Consider the following 18,509-nt stretch of genomic DNA (forward strand, 5'->3'; position numbering starts at 1 on the left):
TGTGAATCTCAAGCAGAAATTGATGTACTTCTGACCCAGCTGAAGTGCGTCGGTTATTTGTACTCGGAGAGAAGAAGCACTCAGTAGCCAAAATCTTTAGATGCGTCAAGACACTAACCTTTCGTTAAGATTACATTGAGAAATCCACTTCCCCTCGTATTTCATCTCCGGTCGACTATTTTTCTTCAACAATGCCTCATATTTTTCTTTTTAAGTTCGAAATTCAATCATTCTACACACCAGTCATTACTGGACACTAAGGTACCTGTCTCTGCGGTCCGATTGTGAAATTACTTGGAATTATGGTTGATAAAAGACTATCTTGGGATGGACATATAAATTACTTAGCTAACAAACTTGCACGAGTTCTCATTCAGCTATATAAATTAAGAAAAAAAAGTCAGCAAGAGTATGCTGCTACAATCTAATATGTACTGACAAGACCAATTGTATGAAACCATACTAAAATATTGATAATAAATCAATATTATTTTAGGCGTAAGCGTTCAATACAACAATCACAGAATCTAATCTGGTCAGGACACAAGAAGACTTCACTTTTTTGCGAAACGTGTTGTCCGTGGTGTTTTCAAGGCCACGGTCAGGAATATTTCTATTAATATCAAGCTCTTTTATTTTTGCGAAATACATATACACTGCCACACTGAGCTGTTATCAGAATCGCACGTGTCAAAACAAACCACTAGCTGACGACAGTTTAGAATCTCGAACGTTCGTAAAAGTCGATAGGTGTGTTAATCGACTAAAACGTGTTACGTCATAATGACGTCACATCATATCCAGGTTGGGTGAACTTAGCATCCTGCGGGTTTGACACGCGGCAGCCGGTACGGCGGTCACGCCTCCAGCTGCAACGGGCGCGGGGGTCGGCGTTTTGGCGGCAAGCAACGGCCGTGGCATGACGTAGCGCACTGTGCCGTCGGGCGTACGGCGCAGTCTCCGGCGTGTCTCTGACCAGGCAGCATGGGGGTGGAGCAGCAAGCCACCGGTGAGTGCGCACGCAGCAGCGCTAAGCGCGAAGCGTAACACACGACAAGTGTGGTGAGTGCTTTATACAGGGTGATCGAAACGCCGCGATTCTTTGCATGCCAGCAGTAGCAAATGTCTCTTTCAAAATTCCGTACCGTGCGTATTTTGTGTAGAAGATAGACGTCAAAGTAGGGTACAGCAGTTAATGCAGAGGATAAAGTTATGCTTCAGAGTACTCAAGTTCCTGCGTTCTATTCTGGGTTTAGGTGTAATTACTTCTGGTTTCCAAATTTTAGACTGCATGTTATGATATGTGGCTGCCTAACCATTATACAGCGATTACAGCAGGTGCATCGAATTGACGCGTGGTGCAGGGAATGGCAATTGAATCTCAATGTAGACAAGTGTAATGTGCTGCGAATACATAGAAAAGAAAGATCCTTTATCATTTAGCTACAATATAGCAGGTCAGCAACTGGGAGCAGGCGCAGTCCGGAACCGCGGGACTGCTACGGTCGCAGGTTCGAATCCTGCCTCGGGCATGGATGTGTGTGATGTCCTTAGGTTAGTTAGGTTTAAGTAGTTCTAACTTCTAGGGGACTGATGACCACAGATGTTAAGTCCCATAGTGCTCAGAGCCATTTGAACCATTTGAACTGGGAGCAGTTAATTCCATAAATTATCTGGGAGTAGGCATTAGGAGTGATTTAAAATGGAATGATCATATAAATTTGATCGTTGGTAAAGCAGATGCCAGACTGAGACTCATTGGAAGAATCCTAAGGAAATGCAATCCGAAAACAAAGGAAGTGGGTTACAGTACACATGTTCGCCCACTGCTTGAATATTGCTCACCAGTGTGGGATCCGTGCCAGATAGGGCTGATAGAAGAGATAGAGAAGATCCAACGGAGAGCAGCGCGCTTCGTTACAGGATCATTTAGTAATCGTGAAAGCGTTACGGAGATGAGAGATAAACTGAAGTGGAAGACTCTGCAAGAGAGTCGCTCAGTTGCCTGGTACGAGCTTTTGTTGAAGTTTCGAGAACATACCTTCATCGAGGAGTCAAGCAGTATATTGCTCCCCCTACGTATATCTCGCGAAGAGACCATGAGGATAAAATCAGAGAGATTAGAGCCCACACGGAGGCATACCGACAATCTTTCTTTCCACGAACAATACGAGACTGGAATAGAAGGGAGAACCCATAGAGGTACTCAAAGTACCCTCCGCCACACACCGTCAGGTGGCTTGCGGAGTATGGATGTAGATGTAGATGTCTTATACAAAAGACGGCCAATTATTTACTACTAATACAGAAATGGAAGTACAATCATTTTCATTATTGCACTTTTCTCTACATCTACATTGTGCTCCGATAGTCACCTAACGGTGTATGGCACAGGATACTAACTTGATCCCTCCTTCCCTATTTGGCTATTGGAAAGAATGACAGCCGGTAAGCCTCTGTATTAGCTCTAATGTCGATTTTTCTCGTCTTGGTCAATTCGCGAGACTTATATGGGAGGCCGTAATACGTCGTCCGACTCTTTCCACAAAGTGCTCTCTCGAAATTTCAAAAGGAAACCGCTGTGGCAGCGTCTGCCGTTGAAGTTTGTTGAGGATCTCTGTAACGCTCTCGTGGCGTCTATACGACCTCGTGACGAAACGCGCCGCTCTCCGTTGAATCTTCTCTACCTCTTCCATCAGTCCTACAATACAAGGATCCCAGATTCATGAACAGTACTCAAGAATTGGTCGAAAAAGCGCCTGGTAACCCTCTTCCTTCGTGGATGAGGAACATTTTCTTAAGACTCTTCCTATGAATCTCAGTTTGGCTTCTACTTTTCCTACGATCTGCTTCAAATGGCTCTAAGCCCTATGGGACTTAACAGCTAAGGTCATCAGTCCACTAGACTTAGAACTACGTAAACCTAACTAACCCAAGGGCATCACACACATCCATGCCCGAGGCAAGATTCGAACCTGCGACCTAGCAGCAGCGAGGTTCCGGACTGAAGCGCCTACAACCGCTCGGTCACAACGGCCGGCCTATCTACTTCCACTTAAGGCCGCTGTTGGTAGCTACTGTAGACAGTTTACCGTACCCGCTGTTTCCAGCAATTTGTCATCTACAGTGTAGTTGTACAATACTGGATTTCTTTTCCTATGCGGGCGCAATATGTTACATTTATTTACGTTCAGGGTGAATTGCTAGACCCCGCACTATTCATCAGTCCTCTGCAAATCGATGCTGTCTTCTGTAGCTGGTACGTTCTTATAGACAACCGCATCATCTGCAAACTGTCTTATAGAACTTCCGACGCTTTCTACTAAACAATTTATATACGAGTACATTGTAAATAGTAAAAGCGCTATCGCACTTCCTTGGTGTCCTCCGTAAATTACCTTTACAGCTGTCGATTTGTTCAGTTAAGAGCGATAAGTTCAGGGAAGAGTGATCCACTGAGTTAGGGAGGTCGATTTGAGCACCTGCTCTGCAGACTATGTTTTGTGCAAATCTCGCTGTCTCTAACAATGTACTTAAAATATTATATATATAACTGGTCGCTCTTACTGAATGTAGTAAGTACACTGACGGAAGAAAATCGCATTGCCGAGAAAGGGTTGTGTGACATAAACGAAAGTTGGTAGGCGTGTTTCTACACCTGAAAGATGATGTCCATTCAAATTTCGCGCTAGTCGCGTAAGAGTGGCGCTAAATCAGTACAGGAAAACAACGGGCAAATTCCTTCATGAAGGCCACACTCGACCAGCTGTCTTGGCCTCATAAAAGCGTATTTATATATTGTGTGTTATATATTTCGACCTATTTATCTTCCTTATACACTGGTCTGCAAAACTTATAAATGAAAGTAACTTTCCCATGATGTGTCATTGTCAAATAACACAGCTCGTTGAAACTTGGACCACGTAGAAAGAACAGTAGAGAAAGTCATTGACAGAAATACGCAATGCGACGAACGGAAATGACACTATTATTCAAAGACACCAGACGTGGTCGACTGTAACTTCGACGACGAGTATGGCTTCCGTCTCGTTCCATCACACACCAGCATTGGGCCATTACCACATCTCATTGCCCCGAAAATATGTATATTGCACGATTCAACAAGCCAGCCAAATATCGACCCACAGTGGACCCTCTCGCAAACTCTGTGGGGTGCTGATAACGCTGTCTCCACTGTGACAACATCTGACGCTTTTCACACTCATTGTACACGCTATCAGGCCTGGTAACAACACTAATCTGGAACAACACCAGTGTACTCTGGTGATCGCTCTATTCGTCACAGAGAACTGAAAGCATTTACACTTTTTTTGTGATAGCTTGATTTCTAGACCTTTATTCCAATTACTAGTTTCGACAGAATAGTGCTGTCATCTTCAGATTGGCATTACACCATATGAAAAGAAAATAGGCAATATGCACAAGAGACAACCATTTTTTGGGATGACCAAAATCTTACAAAAACTTTTTCATAGCTTTGCGTGTATGTTCACATACATGTTTCGTCGACATTTTGAGAACAAAGTACAAATACATTAAAAAAACTCCGCACGGTTTATCATTTATAGAACAGGATGCTTGCAGATGAGTTGTCAAATGTCTAAAAGGTAAAAGTGCAGCATCCATAGCAACAGTAAAGTTGAAACTACACGCCGTGCCGACGACCTCATGTGGACTACACTGAGGCGCTGCAGAACCCTTGTGACTTGCTGTGCAGGCGTCAAGTGGCGCCATGGTATTAACCGGCGGTATACTGAAATATTTCGATATTAGTCTCATGAAAATTTTTACGCAATTTAAGAAGCATATTATGTACTATAGGAATAGTTCAAATGGGTCTAAGCACTATGAGACCTAACATCTGAGGTCATCAGTCCCCTAGACCTAATTAACCTAAGGACATCACACACATCCATGCCCGAGGCAGGATTCGAACGTGCGACCGTAGCAGCAGCGCGATTCCGGAATGAAATGCCTAGAACTGCTCGTCCATAGCAGCCACCTACTATAGGAATCACAAAGGTAAATCTTAACACCTGATTCATAAACAAAGATACTGTACATTTCACCAATATAAATTACATGTATGGAAAAACGTAATGGTAACAAACATTTGTAATCCTCGTAGACTGTCACTATGTGCTATCCCACTGTACTCAACAAATCCAAAAACCATAGGGGGAGGGGGGAGGGCGGGCCGTGGGGGGAGGAGAGAATAGGAGAGGGCGAAGGGAGGTGATGAGGGTAGGGGGGACGGGAATGGGAGGGAATCCTAGAGGGTTACTGAAATGTGTAGGGAAAGGGGGCGGAAAGGGGGGAGGGGAAGAAAGAGTGGGGAGGTGGGGAGGCAATTATTTACGAACCGCCACATGGTATGTATGAAGTGACACTTATATCCGACCGTTTCTTCTGGCTGATTCTCTTTCTTTTGTGAGGCGTTCGGGTGGTTAACCCTGTGCTCTTCGTCTTTCAATGGGACTCCACTCTAGTACCTCCTTTGTCCATCATTCGTCATTCCTTCGTGCGATATTTCCTGCCGGTTCCATATTATAGCCTTTGCCTTTCCCGCAACATTCTGATCTCATGTTATTGCTCGTATTTCACTTCTCTTCAATCTTTCTTAATTATAAATATATCTGAGCTGTCCGAAGGTTTCTTTTGAAACATTTAAAACCCCAAAAAAATGCCTCTGAGTACTATGGGACTTAAGTTCTGAGGTTATCAGTCCCCTAGAACTTAGAACTACTTAAACCTAACTAACCTAAGGACATCACACACATCCATGCCCGAGGCAGGATTCGAACCTGCGACCGTAGCGGTCGCGCGGTTCCAGACTGTAGCGCCTAGAACCGCACGGCTACCACGGCCGTATTTAAAACCCAAATTTCAATTATTGTTTAAATAATTTCATGACTACAAGATCACACTGTTCTCCTCTTCCAATGGAAAATTCATGCTGACAGAAGCCATCGAGACATCATAGCTGTTAGATAATACCTTGATGTACCTTCTCGCCAGGCCTTGTTCGTCAATGCCTGTACAACTGCAGTGTATCTGGTAGAATCAAATGTCTTTTCAAAATTTATGAAAGCTGTGCATAGTGGCATTTCATATTCCTTGTCTTTGTTACCTTCTTCCCGCAGGATATGTATGTGGTCAATTGTGCTGTAGCCACTGCAGAATCCACTTTGTTCTATGGAATGTGCATTTTCTCCAACAGCGCTGATGCGATTTGTCAAGAGGGGGCGGGTGGCGGGCCCATTATTCAGTTTGCTTGCAGCCTAGTCCCATTAAAAAACGAAACTGGGAATCGTATGCTAAATAACCCACAGTTCTCTCATAGTCAAATTTTGCTTCCCCTCTTTCCGTCTTCTCTCTCTCTCTCTCTCTCTCTCTCTCTCTCTCTCTCTCTCTCACACACACACACACACACACACACACACACACACACACACACTCACCCTCTCTCTCTGCCTCTGTCTCTCTCTCTCTCAACCCTTTCCACATATAAACACATTCACCAGAAAATATCAGCTTGACGTAACTATAACAATTAAAAATGTTATGCGGCGACTGGCAGCTTTATTACTTGTCTATGTTCTTTACCCTTCTTAGCTCCTAACACACCATCTTTTCATTAGTTCAATTTATAAAGAGTGTATGTGATGCACATACGACTGGGAAAGCTGCCCGTGACCAATGAATGGTATTTACTTTACTATTACAGTTCACCTATGTAGTCTTATATTCCACATAACTTTTTCTTCTTCTGTCAGAATGTGTCTCAAGTTATCCAACACTTGTACATACAATATATCTATACTTTATTAACTGACATAAATTCATCTGAAGGAAGTATGATCCTCCCATAGCCATAATGGGAAGTATAATAAATAAGCTTATCCGACAAAAAAATTGTCACCAGAGTGCGCACGCGCAGATGAATCTTTAAGCCTTTACAGATGGCGCAGCGATCGAGTTACTGCTCAATCGCATGAACACTGCCTCTACGCGAGCATAAGGCAGTAGCAATCGATAGAGACACGTTTCAAGTGCACATTGTGCGTAGATGTGGGTAAATGTTAGGACGTGACAGAGTGACAGAAAGGGACAATCGTATTTGGTCGTGCCCATAGCCATAAGGTGTGTGACTTTGTTGGATTTGTTGGTAAACTTGCAGCGGACTGTTCAACTTGTCTACAAGCAGTCGTGTAACACACGTGACCTCGAAATACGTGATAATTGCGATCGTAAAAAGATCCCCACTAAGAAGGCCCGGAGACGCTTCCACGGCTTATGAATAAAAGTCACTTCCCGACCCGACAGGAATTGCTGCAAGCAAAGAATGAAGGTCCATCCCAACCTGTTAGAAAGAGAGTTGTGATGGGAACAGCATACTATGAACATTTCGAGTCGGTCACGTAGCAAGAGGTCACTGCTCACGCAGGCACATAAAGACAACAGCAGCAAAGTTCATCGGGCTGGGGAAATACGTGAATGGTTTCTGGACTCTCTCCCACCATTTTACACTTCGACTGGCCTGCAAAATCATCTGTCTTGAGCCCCACAGAAAATGTGTGGGACATCTGGAAGCAGCGGGTAATGCGCCGACATCAGAATTCCCGCAGTTTGGTGGCAATGCGCCATTAAATCCTCAGCTAGTGGCTTAACCTGGATGAGACGCACGTGGACGAACTTGTGGACTCGCTTCCTAACCGAATCCAGACGGTTGTCAAGTACCGGGGCGGTATTACACGGTATTAAATGATACGTGTAATGTTTTCTCCATGGGTGACTAATTTTTTGTCCCGTGAGCTTATTTCTGGTTACATTAATTTTTAGTTTCAGTTGACGAACTTATCTCCCCTATGCCAGCAAACTCTGAATCAAATCGAAATAAGAAGCATAAAAACCATTCAGACAATCTCCTTTGTTCATTTCTTTATAAGTGTGTCGTACATCTCCATTCACGGGGGACCTTGTTTGCGGAATTACTACTCTCTACAAGTAGCAGCTTAACTCTGCGAGAGAATAGTTCGTAAAGTCTGGAAATGTGCTCAGCAACTAACACCACATGCTCGACGCTGAATATGTTTGAGCATCAGAGAAACTGATTCATTAGTGAGAAAAACAGAAATACCCGATTGTAATTCGCCAAAACAAATATAAATAAATGTGTTGAATCCTGGAAAAATGTGTTCCTCGCAAGAAAGCAAATTCAGTAATTTTCTTCTAACGTGCACCGACTATTGATTAGAAAGCCAAAAATGTGAACAGGAAATTAAGCCGCAAATCAGCTGATTGGGAGTTCCAAAATGAACTGAAACCTACAAAAGCGGACCGTTCGCGAAGCACTTCACAGAAAAGGGTCGCTTGTTTATTTGATTACGATGGATATGTCGCAGCCATTACTAGCTTAGACCGCTGTCCGGGGCGTCTCCAGACACCCCTTCGTGGGTCATTGGGGCTCAGTGTGAAGCGGGACTCATCACTGAAGACAGTTCTACTCCAGTCAATAAGATTCCAGGCTGAAGACGTTTATGGAAACTCCCTGACATAGCAACCTGACTGTCGCCAGCGATACTGCCCGACAACCAGGAGTAATGGTTTCACAGCAAAATCCCTTTCTTTGTCATCCGCAGCATACCTACGAGCACAGCAGTGCGTCGGCAATATTCTACGCCCCTTTTTGTTGCCCTTCATGGCAAGCCATTCTGGGCTTACATTTCAGCAAGATAATGCCCGCCCGCACACGGCGAGAGTTTCTAGTGCTTTAGAACTTACGAACCATTATGGGCAGGACCCTCCATCCATCTCAGGATTTTGACGATCTAACGCTCCAATTGGACAGGATTTGGCACGACATCTCTCAGGAGGATATCCAACAATGACGTCAAGCAAATAACTGCTTGCATATGGCCCAGAGGTGGACCAACGCGATATTTACTTGCTCAATTTGTGAAGCTCTTTCTCTTGAGTATATCATCCAATTTTTCTGAATTATAATCATTTGTTTGTCTGTACATGCACATAACATCTACTGATTTCCGTCCCATTCGGTCAATTCTTTCGTGGTGCTTTGTTTTTTTGTCTCAGGATGTGTACTTTAAATAAAGTGGGTAAGAGACTGCATCCCTATCACCCTCCTCTGTTAAGTGCTTCCGCCCTATTCTCTCGTTGCCTGTGTTAATGAAAATTTCGTTATTTGACTATAAATTTTTACCACTTGTATTAAAAGTTTAGGATAACCTCGTCTTTCCGTTCTATTCCTCATACCTATTCACTCTATGCAAGGCTTTTTCATAATCTATAAATGCAATATAACTGGCGGCCATTGCGGCCGACCGGTTCTAGGCGCTTCAGTCCGGAACCACGCGGCTGCTAGGTCGCAGGTTCGAATTCTGCCTCGGGCATGGATGAGTGTGATGTCCTTAGGTTAGTTAGGTTTAACTAGTTCTAAGTTTAGGGGACTTAGACAGCGCTTAGAGCCATTTTGAGCAACATGAGTCTTCAAATTATGTTCGTACCTCGTTTCAGTTCACTGCCGCTCTATTGCAATATCGTCACTACGTGATCATTGTTTTCTAAAACTATTTTGTCCCTCCAGTAAGAGGGCGTCAGCTGTTCTTTGTACTCTGTTAATAATTATTCGTGCATTAATTTAGCCGGCCAGTGTGACCGTGCGGTTCTAGGCGCTTCAGTCTGGAACCGCGTGACCGCTACGGTCGCAGTTTCGAATCCTGCCTCGGGCATGGATGTGTGTGATTTCCTTAGGTTAGTTAGGTTTAAGTAGTTCTAGGTTTTACCCGTGGTATAGGTGTAGCGTCTTTAATTCATAATCTAAACGTCTTCGGTCCCGGGTTCGATCCCCGCCACTGCCTAAATTTTGATAAATAATCAGCATTGGCAGCCGAAGACTTCCGGCATAAAAAGTCAGCCTCATTCTGCCAACGGCCCAAAGAGGGCGGAGGAGCGGATAGAGGTTCAGGGCACTCTCTTGTCCTAGGGGTGCGAAATTGCCCCTAAAGGCGGAAGAATCAGCAAGAATCAACGACATGAGGATGCAGAAGGCAATGGAAACCACTGCATTAAGGACACGTAATGTGTATCCACAGGACATGTGGCCTGTAATTGAAGAAGTCTCATGATGATCTCTCCATTGGCAAAAGATTCCGGAATAGTCCCCCATTCGGATCTCCGGGAGGGGACTGCCAAGGGGGAGGTTACCATGAGAAAAAGATTGAATAATCTACGAAAGTATAACGTTCTACGAGTCGGGGCGTGGAATGTCAGAAGCTTGAAGATGGTAGGGAAACTAGAAAATCTGAAAAGGGAAATGCAAAGGCTCAATCTAGATATAGTAGGGGTCAGTGAAGTGAAGTGGAAGGAAGACAAGGATTTCTGGTCAGATGAGTATCGGGTAATATCAACAGCAGCAGAAAATGGTATAACAGGTGTAGGATTCGTTATGAATAGGAAGGTAGGGCAGAGGGTGTGTTACTGTGAACAGTTCAGCGACCGGGTTGTTCTAATCAGAATCGACAGCAGACCAACACCAACAACGATAGTTCAGGTATACATGCCGACGTCGCAAGCTGAAGATGGACAGATAGAGAAAGTGTATGAGGATATTGAAAGGGTAATGCAGTATGTAAAGGGGGACGAAAATCTAATAGTCATGGGCGACTGGAATGCAGTTGTAGGGGGAGGAGCAGAAGAAAAGGTTACAGGAGAATATGGGCTTGGGACAAGGAATGAAAGAGGAGAAAGACTAATTGAGTTCTGTAACAAGTTTCAGCTAGTAATAGCGAATACCCTGTTCAAGAATCACAAGAGGATGAGGTATACTTGGAAAAGGCCGGGAGATACGGGAAGATTTCAATTAGATTACATCATGGTCAGACAGAGATTCCGAAATCAGATACTGGATTGTAAGGCGTCCCCAGGAGCAGATATAGACTCTGATCACAACATAGTAGTGATGAAGAGTAGGCTGAAGTTTAAGACATTAGTCAGGAAGAATCAATACGCAAAGAAGTGGGATACAGAAGTATTAAAGAAGGACGAGATACGGTTGAAGTTCTCTAAGGCTATAGATACAGCAATAAGGAATAGCTCAGTAGGCAGTACAGTTGAAGAGGAATGGACATCTGTAAAAAGGGGCCATCATAGAAGTTGAGAAGGAAAACATAGATACAAAGAAGGTAACTGCGAAGAAACCATGGGTAAACGAAGAAATACTTCGGGTGACTGATGAAAGGAGGAAGTACAAACATGTTCCGGGAAAATCAGGAATACAGAAATACAAGTCGCTGAGGAATGAAATAAATAGGAAGTGCAGGGAAGCTAAGACGAAATGGCTGCAGGAAAAATGTGAAGACATCGAAAAAGATATGATTGTCGGAAGGACAGACTCAGCATACAGGAAAGTCAAAACAACCTTTGGTGACATTAAAAGCAACGGTGGTAACATTAAGAGTGCAACGGGAATTCCACTGTTAAATGCAGAGGAGAGAGCACATAGGTGGAAAGAATACATATAAAGCCTCTATGAGGGTGAAGACTTGTCTGATGTGATATAAGAAGAAACAGGAGTCGATTTAGAAGAGATAGGGGATCCAGTATTAGAATCGGAATTTAAAAGAGCTTTGGAGGACTTACGGCCAAATAAGGCAGAAGGGATAGATAACATTCCATCAGAATTTCTAAAATCATTGGGGGAAGTGGCAACAAAAGGACTATTCACGTTGATGTGTAGAATATATGAGTCTGGCGATATACCATCTGACTTTCGGAAAAGCATCATCCACACAATTCCGAAGACGGCAAGAGCTGACAAGTGCGAAAATTATCGCACAATCAGCTTAACAGCTCATGCATCGAAGCTGCTTACAAGAATAATATACAGAAGAATGGAAAAGAAAATTGAGAATGCGCTAGGTGACGATCAGTTTGGCTTTAGGAAAAGTAAAGGGACGAGAGAGGCAATTCTGACGTTACGGCTAATAGTGGAAGCAAGGCTAAAGAAAAATCAAGACACTTTCATAGGATTTGTCGACCTGGAAAAAGCGTTCGACAATATAAAATGGTGCAAGCTGTTCGAGATTCTGAAAAAAGTAGGGGTAAGCTATAGGGAGAGACGGGTCATATACAATATGTACAACAACCAAGAGGGAATAATAAGAGTGGACGATGAAGAACGAAGTGCTCGTATTAAGAAGGGTGTAAGACAAGGCTGTAGCCTTTCGCCCCTACTCTTCAATCTGTACATCGAGGAAGCAATGATGGAAATAAAAGAAAGGTTCAGGAGTGGAATTAAAATACAAGGTGAAAGGATATCAATGATACGATTCGCTGATGACATTGCTATCCTGAGTGAAAGTGAAGAAGAATTAAATGATCTGCTGAACGGAATGAACAGTCTAATGAGTACACAGTATGGTTTGAGAGTAAATCGGAGAAAGACGAAGGTAATGAGAAGTAGTAGAAATGAGAACAGCGAGAAACTTTACATCATGATTGATGGTCACGAAGTCAATGAAGTTAATGAATTCTGCTACCTAGGCAGTAAAATAACCAATGACGGACGGAGCAAGGAGGACATCAAAAGCAGACTCGCTATGGCAAAAAAGGCATTTCTGGCCAAGAGAAGTCTACTAATATCAAATACCGGCCTTAATTTGAGGAAGAAATTTCTGAGGGTGTACTTCTGGAGTACAGCATTGTATGGTAGTGAAACATGGACTGTGGGAAAACCGGAACAGAAGAGAATCGAAGCATTTGAGATGTGGTGCTATAGACGAATGTTGAAAATTAGGTGGACTGATAAGGTAATGAATGAGGAGATTCTACGCAGAATCGGAGAGGAAAGGAATATGTGGAAAACACTGATAAGGAGAAGGGACAGGATGATAGGACATCTGCTAAGACATGAGGGAATGACTTCCATGGTACTAGAGGGCAAAAACTGTAGAGGAAGACAGAGATTGGAATACGTCAAGCAAATAATTGAGGACGTAGGTTGCAAGTGCTACTCTGAGATGAAGAGGTTAGCACAGGAAAGGAATTCGTGGCGGGCCGCATCAAACCAGTCAGTAGACTGATGACCAAAAAAAAAAAAGTTCTAAGTTCTAGGGGACTGATGACGACAGATGTTAAGTCCCATAGTGCTCAGAGCCATTTTTTTTTTTTTTGCATTAATTTGTAGCCAGAGTTCAACAGGCTTAGAAAACAGATCTCCCTCTAAAACCATGCGTGACATCACGACATTTTTATGTCTTCGTCAGATATGAAGACAAAGTGGTAGAGGCTATGCATTCTCTCCGAAAGGATTACCTCAAGTCTCCATACTCAGCCCTCTTCTGTTTATAATCTGTACTCAAAACTTGGAAGGTAGTGCTTTACCACCAGCTAAAATAAGTTCCGCTGGGCAACGAGAATATGTTGCACAAAAACATGTACGTTTCGGTCGTTGTAATTTTCAGCAATGTTTTTTTGGTCATCAGTCTTCTGACTGGTCTGATGCGGCCCGCCACTAATTCCTCTCCTGTATTAACCTCTTCATCTCAGAGTAGCACTTGCAACCTACGTCCTCAATTGTTCGCTGGATGTGTTCCAATCTCTGCCTTCCTCTACAGTTTTTGCCCTCTACAGCTCCCTCTAGTACAAAGTCATGACTTAACAGGTGTCCTATCATCCTGCCCCTTCTCCTTATCAGTGTTTTCCACATATTCCTTTCCTCTCTGCGTAGAACCTCCTCATTCCTTACCTTATCAATCCACCTAATTTTCAACATTCGTCTGTAGCACAACATCTCAAATGCTCAAATGCTTCGATTCTCTTCTGTTCCGGTTTTCCCACAGTCCAAGTTTCACTACCATGCGATGCTGTACTCCAAACGTACATTCTCAGAAATTTCTTCCTCAAATTATGGCCGATATTTGATATTAGTAGACTTCTCTTGGCCAGGAATGCCTTTTTTTCCATAGCTAGTTTGCTTTTGATGTCCTCCTTGCTCCGTCCGTCATTGGTTATTTTACTGCGTAGGTAGCAGAATTGATTAACTTAATCGACTTCGTGACCATCAGTCCTGATATTAAGTTTCTCGCTGTTCTCATTTCTGCTACTTCTCATTACCTTAGCCTTTCTTCGATTTATTCTCAATCTATACTGTGTTCTCAGTAGACGGTTCATTCCGTTCAGCAGATCATGTAATTCTTCTTCACGTTCACTCAGGATAGCAATGTCATCAGCGAATCGTATCATTGATATCCTTTCACCTTGAATTTTAATTCCACTCCTGAAACTTTCTTTTATTTCCATCAATGCTTCCTCGATGTACAGATTGAACAGTAGGGGCTACATTATTGGCTTGCACTCCTTTTAATACGAGCACTTCGTTCTTGGTCGTCCACTCTTATTATTCCCTCTTGACTGTTGTACATGTTGTATATGACCAATCTCTCCCTATAGCTTAAGCCTACTTTTTTCAGAATTTCGAACATCTTGCATCATTTTACATTGTCGAACACTTTTTCTAGGTTGACAAATCCTATGAATGTGTCTTGATTTTTCTGTAGTCCATTCAATTATTAACCGCAACGTCAGAATTGCCTCTCTCGTGCCTTTACTTTTCCTAAAGCCAAACTGATATCATCTAGCGCATCCCCAATTTTCTTTTGTATTCTTCTGTAAGCAACTTGCATGCATGAGCTGTTGAGCTGATTGTGCGATAATTCTCGCACTTGTCAGCTCTTGCCGTCTTCGGAACTGTGTGGATGATGCTTTTCCGAAAGTCAGATGGTATGTCGCCAGACTCATATATTCTACACTCCAACATGAATAGTTATTGTGTTGCCACTTCCCCCAAAGGTTTTAGAAATTTCTGATGGAATTTTATCTATCCCTTCTACCTTATGTGACCTTAAGTCCTCCAAAGCTCTTCTAAACTGGATCCCCTATCTCTTCTAAACCGATTCCTGTTTCTTCTTCTATCACATCAGCTAAATCTTCAACCTCATAGAGGCTTTCAATGTATTATTTTCACCTATCCCCGCTCTCTTCTGCATTTATCAGTGGAATTCCCGTTGCACTCTTAATGTTACCATCCTTGCTTTTAATGTCACAGAAGGTTGTTTTGGCTTTCCTGTATGCTGAGTCTGACCTTCCGACAATCATTTCTTTTTCGATGTCTTCACATTTTTCCTGCAGCCATTTCGTCTTAGATTCCCTGCACTTCCTATATATTTCATTCCTCAGCGACTTGTATTTCTGTATTTCTGAGTTTCCCGGAACATTTTTGTACTTCCTCCTTTCATCAGTCACCCGAAGTATTTCTTCGTTTACCCATGGTTTCTTCGCAGTTACCTTCTTTGTATCTATGTTTTCCTTCTCAACTTCTATGATGGCCCCTTTTTACAGATGTCCATTCCTCTTCAACTGTACTGCCTACTGAGCTATTCCTTATTGCTGTATCTATAGCCTTAGAGAACTTCAACCGTATCTCGTCCTTCTTTAATACTTCTGTATCCCACTTCTTTGCGTATTGATTCTTCCTGACTAATGTCTTAAACTTCAGCCTACTCTTCATCACTACTATATTGTGATCTGAGTCTATATCTGATCCTGGGTATGCCTTACAATCCAGTAACTCATTTCGGAATCTCTGTCTGACCATGATGTAATCAGCAATATGTGTCCAAAATTATTTCAGATACCGTAACGCCGTTATTAGGCGGCACTACGAAACACTGAATTTTATGTGATTTACGTTGCCCGATTTTAAACATGGGGAACTGAATCCGACAAGACAGTGTGCTAATCGCCGCTATGATTTACGTTGCCCAATTTTAAGCATGGGGAACTGAATTCGACAGACAGTGTGCTAATCGCCGCTATGATGACGCGAGCTTAGCTCAAGCGGGCTACAGCCGTGGATCTGAGAGACTCGCCGCGCCGTGTATTTAAGTAGATGACTTTCGCATAGGCAAATATTTGTGCATACAGGCTGGAGCCTGCTAACAGCTTGCTCAAGTCCTGCACGCTTTTTTTTGCTCTTCGTTGCTGCTTCAGTTCCTCAAAGAGGACACACTGGGAATAGTAGCATAATTCTGCAAGGCAAGGTTTCTAACTTTTTAAGAACTTTAGAGAGATAATTTCACTAGTGTCTAAACGTTAAAGGAGAAAATGAAAAGAGAAAAGCTGAGCAATACCCTGTAAATTACCATCAAGTTATCCCCCAGAAATTGGAATTGTGCTATCTGTACTGGGAATAAGCATTTCTTGCTTCAAATATGAAAAATTTCAAAGATAAAGGAAGGACTGCATTACAGCCATAATTTCTCAGTTGCGTTTGCATTTTCGTTGTGGGTAGAGCATACTCTCTCACAAGGAACGCCTTGAGTGCGAAATCGAAAAAGGCCAATGATGTTTACGGCGTTCGATGCCGCACATATTGTCCACCATGCAACAACACAATATTGGCTATTGGCTGCTAATGGCAACCGGCAAGAGGCGGCGGGGGGGGGGGGGGGGGGGGGGGGATGGACATATCCAGTGATGAGCACAGCATGAGGCTACGGAGGTAGTTGAACTGCTTAGTTGACGAGTAACTCACAATGGTGCTAGCGGTGGATACAAAGCAGAGCAATGCCAACGATAAATAAAGCATTGCATTGTACCTACAGCAACAATTGCCAAAGTTGACATTTTGTCAGAAAGGGACCCAGGGAATTTCGCAGAGTGAGAAAGAAGTGACAGATGACATATTAGCGTTTGTGCAAGACGAGTCAGTGGAATGTGTGGTGTCGTATGCTCTCGACTGTGCGGCCAATGTACATGAAGCGTACAGTGATGACGATCTGTGCTTAGCAAAAAGTAAATTATGAAAAGGGTATCGAGCCATGTAGTTCCTTATCCTTGTCGGACAGGGGCCGATAAATCCTGTCTTCAGTAAAACTTAGTAAATGGCAGTTGTTCAAGGAGCGGACCTAAACACAATTATGTGCATGGAAAATCATCCGCAGCATAGCAAAAAAAAAAAAAAAAAAAAAAACTATGAATAGATCTCGAATAACTCCGCAACAATATGGCCGTGAACTGCATAAGTAAAACTACGGACATTCAGGGGAGGATAAGGCGCACTTGTTACAAAAACTAGTGTCTGCGCGTTTCAGGGACACTCGATACAATTTACAAGATGTGCAAGGTAGCAAGGTAGCGACCTACTACGTTTTGCACATCAGATTTCGGCGACATGAACCAGTGGATGGTTAAAAAACTAAACTCCGCCCGAACAGGCCATGAAGTCCCAATGGTTTCGACCGGCCGCCGTGTCATCCTCAGCCCACTGGTGTGACTGAATGCGGATACGGAGGGGCCTGTGGTCAGCACACTGCTCTCTCGGGCGTTTGTCAGTTTACGAGAGCGAGTGGGTGGTTGCCTAACTTCAAACAGTGCTACAGAATCGGAAGACGTAGGTAACGAAATTTCAAACAAAGCGTCAACTTGATAATGCGTAATAAACTGCGTTATCGGCCGGAAAATTTTTTGGTGAGACAAACAAATTTGACGCATCTTTCAGTAAGGAATTTGTTTTCAACTCCGACCAGTCGGGATTAGAAGGAAATGCACATGAAAGGAATCCTGAAAGTTAGAGATACCAAGAGAGTTATATTAAGATCAGCTAACATCAATGCTTTTGCGCAATCGTATGCTATTATGCAGACTATTAATCTGGATGGTAAATTGGCTGAAAAGTTATTTAATGCACTGTGAGAAGTTGGAGGCGGTCTGTCCCCTATGATTCTTTCTCGTATGCGTGGTCTTGCAAGGGTAATAGGGAATATTTATGTCATAACAAACAAAATTGGAAAAATGGGCATAAGAGAATTACAATTATGCTGTGAGCACTGGTTTTAGCAAATAGCTGGTCAAACTTACTCCCTTTTGCTTAATTCCTGGTCTGGGTGTAAAAATCATACTCCTTTAGAGCGAAGTATCCCTCCTAAAAAGTGTGTGACATTGCAGTTTATACCACCTGGAACAAGTGGGCAAAATCAGCCTCTGGGTATTTGTTTTTTCCGTGCCTATAAAACATACTGGCGCAGCTACGCCTTAAAGGGTAGCCCGTTTCACGATAAGATCCACGGTTATCTGTTTCGCATTTTGTTGCGTGCCATCACATTCCATCAGTTCTCATCACCCCGTAACACCAATATTATTGTATATACTTTCTTTAAGAGTGGATACCTAGCTGAACGCCCTGAACTGTTTGTAAATCCCAATGTGTTCACCTTTGAAGCTGATGGTGCGAAACATTGTGATCACTGTGACGCACCATTTTTCATTCGATGTTCATGGTGCAAGTTAATGGTTTGGTTTGATCATTTCTTGAATATCGATGATGTCTATTTTGTGAAGTGTAACACATGCATCCCATAGAAGGTTCATCTCTGCACCTCCCAGACACTCATTTTCTGTCGCCCTCG

General features: G+C 43.1%; 1 protein-coding gene across 2 annotated transcripts in view; it reads left to right on the forward strand.

Moving 5' to 3' along the window:
* Positions 1–18,509, forward strand: part of LOC126457246 (uncharacterized) — a 188,622-nt gene that overhangs the window by 134,884 nt on the left and 35,229 nt on the right. The window contains exon 1 of one of the 2 annotated variants that reach the window (XM_050093420.1): positions 920–1,009. The exons of the other annotated variant lie outside the window; for it this stretch is intronic. Within the exon in view, the coding sequence (XP_049949377.1) occupies positions 985–1,009 (25 nt within the window). The 5' untranslated portion in view covers positions 920–984. Of the gene's footprint in view, positions 1–919; positions 1,010–18,509 lie in introns of those variants that run through there. 2 annotated transcript variants of the gene reach the window in all.

The sequence above is a fragment of the Schistocerca serialis genome, chromosome 1 (assembly GCF_023864345.2).
Source record: "Schistocerca serialis cubense isolate TAMUIC-IGC-003099 chromosome 1, iqSchSeri2.2, whole genome shotgun sequence".
Taxonomy (NCBI): Eukaryota; Metazoa; Arthropoda; class Insecta; order Orthoptera; family Acrididae; genus Schistocerca; species Schistocerca serialis.